The sequence below is a fragment of the Ostrinia nubilalis genome, chromosome 5 (genome assembly GCF_963855985.1).
Source record: "Ostrinia nubilalis chromosome 5, ilOstNubi1.1, whole genome shotgun sequence".
NCBI lineage: Eukaryota > Metazoa > Arthropoda > Insecta > Lepidoptera > Crambidae > Ostrinia > Ostrinia nubilalis.
Window position 1 is genome coordinate 10764818 of NC_087092.1, and position 6314 is coordinate 10771131.

Sequence of the window (6314 nt, forward strand, 5' to 3'; positions counted from 1 at the left end):
TTCCGAAGTTCCGATATTTCCTACATTTTCGTTTCCCTACCTTTGTCGTGGCAAATGCACAAGCCGTGCGAGCCAATAAAAAAAAAAAAAAAAAAAAAAAAAAAAAAAAAAAAAAAAAAAAACTGTCAAACTCAAAGAAAATCTCGCGAATTTTGGAGGAAGGCGAAAAAGCTGTAATTTACTACATAACTACTGTAATTTGATTCCTTAGATTAGGTTAAACTTATGCAGATTCCAAGAGACACAAATATCATTCTCCAAAAAGTAAATAGGCTATCGAAAGGTTGGTACAAAATTATCATTTTGAAGCACATTCTCACATTCCGGTATAATGTACTAAAAAATATCTTACTCTTCCAGATGGCTGATATTAAAACGCTTCTAAAAGAAGCAAGGAAATTTATTGACGAAAAAAAGTTTTCCGAGGCTCAAGAATGCTGCAAAAATATTTTACGAAAAGACAAACAGAATTATTTCGGTCTAGTTCTACTAGGAAAATCATTGGAAGATTCCGATCAAGCTCCTTTGGCATATCAAAAAGCTATTGCAAGCAAGGCTGACCACCCTTTGGCCTGGCAGGGGTTAGCAAATTACTATGAGAGGAAAGAGGAACAGTCATTCAAGTTAAAACTATTCCCAATTTATAAGGAAATGTTAAAGCTAAATCTAGAAGAGGAGAAGTCACTTGAAATTGTAACAAAACTTGGCCAATTAGGTATTGCATTGAAAAATAATGAGTCTATAAGTATTCTTTTGCATTTTATGAGGGAACATCAGAACGAAAATTTGACTACTGCTGCAGAACAACAAATATGTGAACTTTTAAAAGCCAATATTATGTGTAAAAAACAAGATATTGATGAAATAATTAAAATTTTGCATCATATCTACAAGAAAAATCCAAGTGAATCTATTGAAATTTTCCTGGCCAAAGTAATAATGCAAAAAAATGATTTTGTATCAGCAGTGAAAGAAGTCATAGAATTGGATTTCTTTTCATGTAATGTTTCATTACGAGAATGGCTTTGTCAGTATCTATGTAAGAAGTACACAGAAGACAGATCTTTTGGTAATTTTCAGATTGATAAACATATAAATGACATAACTATGGGAATACAAAATTCCAAATATCCTGGATTATTGAATAGTATCATTTTGTTTGATAGAGGAATGTACTTGGATGCATATAAGCAGTGTGTGCCACTAGTAAACTATCAACAAGGTGATGAGACTGAAGCTAATTTAATAATCAATTGCACAATTGCATTAAAGAAGTGGACCATTACTCAAAAGCTTGCAACAAACTTCCTAACCAAGGTAAAACCTGGTTCAAAGTTTTCTATTGACCTTAAAAAGTTTTTATTCACATCTCTCATGAAACAACATAAATGGAAGCAAGCTTTCAGTGTTAGCAAAGAAATTCCACTAGAGTATTTGAATGTTCCTGAATTAGCTACTATTGCTGAGTGTTTTATAGAAAACAATGAAAATGCTGAACCTATACTTGAAAAATTAAAAACTACAGAACATTACTGTCAGCTTCAAGCTCTATCATTACTGAAACAAGGGAAATACAAAGAAACAATAACATTGCTAGAAAATGCAAGCCATAATGCTTTACATCAATTTTATTTAGGGAAAGCCTATTGGGAGCTGGAGCAGTATGATAAATGTCTTATGCATCTTCTGAAAGCTGCAAAACTTGATTCAGAACATGCAGAAACATTCTTTTATCTTGGACATTTTTATTTCAAAAGAGATGATCTTGAAAAAGCTAAAAAATGTTATGAAAAAGCTTACAATTTGAACAATAATGACAGCAACATTGTGAAGAAACTTAGTGAGCTGTATACAAAGTTGAATTTGAATGATTTGGACTTTGAATTACTCTCATCTGCTGAGAAAACTATTCAGACCAGTGAATCATGGTTACATTTTAGATTAGGTCTTCGTTACCTAAACAGAAGGGATTGGGAGAATGCTATAATCAATTTCAGATATGTTATTAAGGATAATCAAAATGATGTAACAGCTTTTGAATGCTTAGCAGATGCCTATTATTCCCGTGGATCCTTTACTTCAGCCTTGAGAGCATATAACAAGGTTATGACAATGAATCCAAATAAAAGTGTCCACTGCCTTACAAGAATTGGTTATATTTACTCATTATTGACTCAATATGATGATGCTATAATTGCATTCAAGAAAGTATTGACTATTGATGCAAATTCTATTCTTGCTCTGAAAGGAATAACTGAAACACTAATAAATTTAGCCAAAAAGAAGGTATCAGCCAATCTGTATGGCAGTGCAAGAGATTATGCACAATGTGCTATAGATTACATTATGAAAGCTATAGCCATACAAAAACAATTTCTATGTTTTTGGAAATTACTTGGAGATACTTTAATATTTATCACAAAATTACCAGATACATATAAATATGTTTTTATCAAGGACTCATTCTTTGATAAGAATGACGAGAAATTGGTAAAAAAAGAAAAGGATGAAATTTTCCTTCAGGCTATTATTTGTTATTCCTTTATCGCAAAACAAAATGGTCTATTGGCTTCTTATGACTTGGCATCAGCTTATCTGGCATTTTATCAAGATAGCAAAAAAGTGGCAAATTGTCACATTGCATTCAATCTGGCTATATCTTGTGTGAAAGAAAAACCAACTCAATGGCGTAATTGGAATTTACTTGGCAAAATATGCCTTTTCATTAAAAAATATGAAACTGCACAACATTGTTTTATCAAGGCTTTGATTGTAACAAGGAAATGGTCTGTGGCTAAAATATGGTGTAATCTAGGCACTTTATATCTGAAATTGAATCTTTACAAGATAGCCAACTATTGCTTCTGGCGTGGACAATCAACTCTCCCATCTTACCCACAAAGTTGGATTGGACAGGCCTTAATTGCTGAAACTATTCGTGAAGAGGAAGCCATGGACCTGTTCAGACATGCATGCAGGCTTGGATATCACCCAGAAAGTGCTCTAGGATATGCAGACTGGGTGTGTCGAACACTGAAGAATAATAGATTTGAAGAAGACCCAGAATTCAGATATGCCATAGAAGGCCTTTATGCTACAACCTATGCAATAGATCTAGTTGAATGGTTCAGTAACTTCGAACCTAACAATGCTTGTGCTTGTAATATTCTTGGAATTCTGCAAGAAAGAAATGGATTGCTAAAACCTGCACTGAAATCTTATGAAAAGGCATTGCAATATGCAGAAGATGACAAAAAGAATATTGTTCTTTTAAATATTGCTAGACTTTTATTGAGACTTGAAAATTATGAAGAATCTATAAAAATCTACAAAGCTATAACTGAAGCCAGTTTAAATTCGACCTGTGGTCTTGCACTTGCACTTTTCAAGAAAGGTTTATATGAAGAATCTTACTCAGTTTATGATACTGCCCTCCATTGGCTGAGTAATGATGATGATGAAAAAGCTGATCTTCTAGTTGCCATGGCTGGGATTATGTATATGTATCAAGGTCCAGATGATGCTAAAACAATATTGTTTCATAGTATTCAAATATCTCAAAAAAAGCCTACAGCATACAGTTTATTTGGAATTTGTACAATTGGATTGTTACACTCAGAACAGAGTTTAACTAAACTTGCATTGAGTGAATTGCAAAAATATGAAAAGGATAGTAAGTTTGGATATGACATTGGATTTTTGAAATCGTATCCTCTGATTTGTGAGGGAAATGTGGAGCAGGCTATAAAATTGCTTAGTGATTCTCTTCATGATCATCCCTACAATGCCCTCCTGTGGTTTTGTATGGCAGAATACTGTCTGCAAACGACAAAGGCAAAAATTGGAAGCCGTTGTGCTCAAAAAGCTTTGTGTTCAATACAATACAATAATAACTATGATTCTGCAAAAATACTAGCTACAGCCAGCATTGCTGAGCATATTGCTGGAAATAAGTCTAAAGCATTGACTCTGGCAAAGGGTGGCTTACATAAATATCCCCATCATTCTGAAATTTGGGCTGCACTTCTCTTTTCACTCTTGTCACATAAAAATTGGCTGGATAGAAAAGACTGGATGGTGGGTGCAGCTGTTCACATGAGACGACACCTTGATATCTCACGCCCATTGAGCAGATGGGTAAGTCTTGTTGAAAAAAAGCTAAGTAGATAAATAAGGTTTAATAGATGTTTGTGACGTTTTCACAACATTGTTATTAATAGTTATTGATAAGCACTTATATTATCATGAATTTGATAACTTGTGAATTCTTGTGTAATAATAACTTTGTATCTTTTAATTATAAAATAAATGAAATGAATGTTGTATTAAAATGTCTATTTATTTACTTATTACTATTATCTGCAATCCTTTTAAACACAGCAAGATGTTTTTCGCCATTATTCCTAGTCACTTTCTGTCCTTCTTCTGTACTTTCATATAGCTTCTCTACTATTGGGTCTGATTTCTGAAAGAGACATTACACATATTAGTCTCACTAAATTAAAAATATATACCTATAACCATTAGATTATACATATTACAAAATCTCAAATGCTCACCAATTCTTCTTCAGATATTTTAACAAATAAAGGGTGTTCTTCAAAATGCAATACCATCCAATCATGTAAATCTTTAACATCAGTAATAGTGTACACTATTCCCTAAAAGTAAAAAAATTCTATCAATACATTATCTCTCACTGGTTGTAACTTATCAAATGATAGAACAAATATAGGCTACATACTTCCTCAGCCAGGACATATGCATATTCAGAGAGCAGCCATTTGTTGATAATTCTCCATTTGTGTTTGGACTTCTTAAAATGTGGGTCTGGATACAAGAAGAACATCTTTTTGAGCTGAAAATATACCAGGATGTTTATGTTAAAAAGTTTCCAAATTACAAACAGACCACTTATGTTTAGATATCAATTAATGTTAACAACATACTTGTCCTTTCCGAAAAAAATTTGGCAAGTACTTCATGGCATTTGTTCTCAGTACAGCAATGTTTTGATAACTGTTAGCATCTTGGATTCTTAATGCTTTTATGCGATCATTGACATAATCTGATACTTTCACTCGAATCTCCAGCCCCAACATAATGTTTTCAGGAAACATTGCAGACAGTGTAACTGGAAAAATCACATTACCATTGTCATTAATGCCAAAAAATAATCATTGTAAGGAGTAATTCTGATTAACAATTATTCAAGTATATATCTACATAATTAGTATGTAGATGTACCATCCATGAAAATACAAGGAAATAACAAAAAATAATTTAATTTAATCAATTCGAGTAAAAAAATAACATTTATTTGGTAGGTTACTAAGTGAATAACAAATTCCAAGTAATGAAGGAATCAAAAGAATTAAAGAAAAAGAGATAAGTACCTAGAAGCCCTCCATATCCACAACCAACATCTAAAAATTCCACTTGTTTTTCTTTGGGTTGATCTTTTAAAATTGGATATAAAGTAGACCAGTCATATTCATCAGGGTGGGCTGGACTGAAATAAAGATTTTTTTAAATAAAATAATGTAACTAGGTATTTATGTGGCAATGATAACAAGGCACTTTAACCAAATAAGATTACAGCTGGTGTAAGAGGCCTAATCATTTCATTGAAGTACTCTATCAATTTATGATTTCTGTATCAACATGATAGTCCTAAACTGAGTGTTTGCTGAGGGAGTATCAAATAATCTCCTAGTCCAAAAACAATGAACATCCATTTCAAAGGAAATAGAAAATATACGTAATTTCAGTGATCACTTGTAATATTATGGTAGCAATCACAGCACAAAGAGCTCGGCGAGGTAAAAGGTTGAATAAGTGTATTTAGAAAATGTCACGATATATTAGAAAATACGCATAGAAACAATTTTATTTTACAGCATCTTGTAACTTACTAGTCAAAACAATGATCAGCGATGGGGTTAGAATGAGCACGCTGACGGTAAAATTTCTTCTGAGGCAATGCCATATTTTCTTTAAGTATAATTTTATTTTTGTTAAGTGTATTTAGATTAATTCATTCAATTAATAAGCCATTTAAGAAGAAAATAGGAAAAGTAAACGAATAACTACAACAACCCGGTGCGGCCCAGGGTGTGGAAACTTCCATACAACGGTCATCGAAGTGAAACTTGCTTCCAAACAGCGACATCGGTGAATAAATTCAAATACTTTTTAACTACCCTAAAACGCTCTAGATGTCGCTGCTCCTGTTTCCTTCATATTTTCATTTTTTTCTTAATTAAAATATATTTGAGAATATTGTTAATTACAATGTGAAAACTTTTTTTAAA

At 32.5% G+C, this 6314-nt stretch overlaps 2 protein-coding genes across 2 annotated transcripts; one reads left to right on the forward strand and one right to left on the reverse strand.

The window, feature by feature from the left end:
• Window positions 1-159: 159 nt before the first annotated feature.
• On the forward strand, window positions 160-4331 carry LOC135071903 (superkiller complex protein 3). The gene is made up of 2 exons (XM_063965765.1): window positions 160-283; window positions 361-4331. Exon 2 carries the CDS (start codon window positions 361-363, stop codon window positions 4168-4170), a length of 3810 nt encoding a protein of 1269 aa, XP_063821835.1. The 5' UTR covers window positions 160-283; the 3' UTR covers window positions 4171-4331.
• LOC135071904 (tRNA (guanine-N(7)-)-methyltransferase) lies at window positions 4321-6107 on the reverse strand. The gene is made up of 6 exons (XM_063965766.1): window positions 5916-6107; window positions 5397-5512; window positions 4950-5134; window positions 4745-4858; window positions 4560-4661; window positions 4321-4465 (listed from the first exon to the last, which is right to left on the reverse strand). Exons 1-6 carry the CDS (start codon window positions 5987-5989, stop codon window positions 4343-4345), a joined length of 714 nt encoding a protein of 237 aa, XP_063821836.1. The 5' UTR covers window positions 5990-6107; the 3' UTR covers window positions 4321-4342.
• Between the last annotated feature and the right edge of the window lie 207 nt (window positions 6108-6314).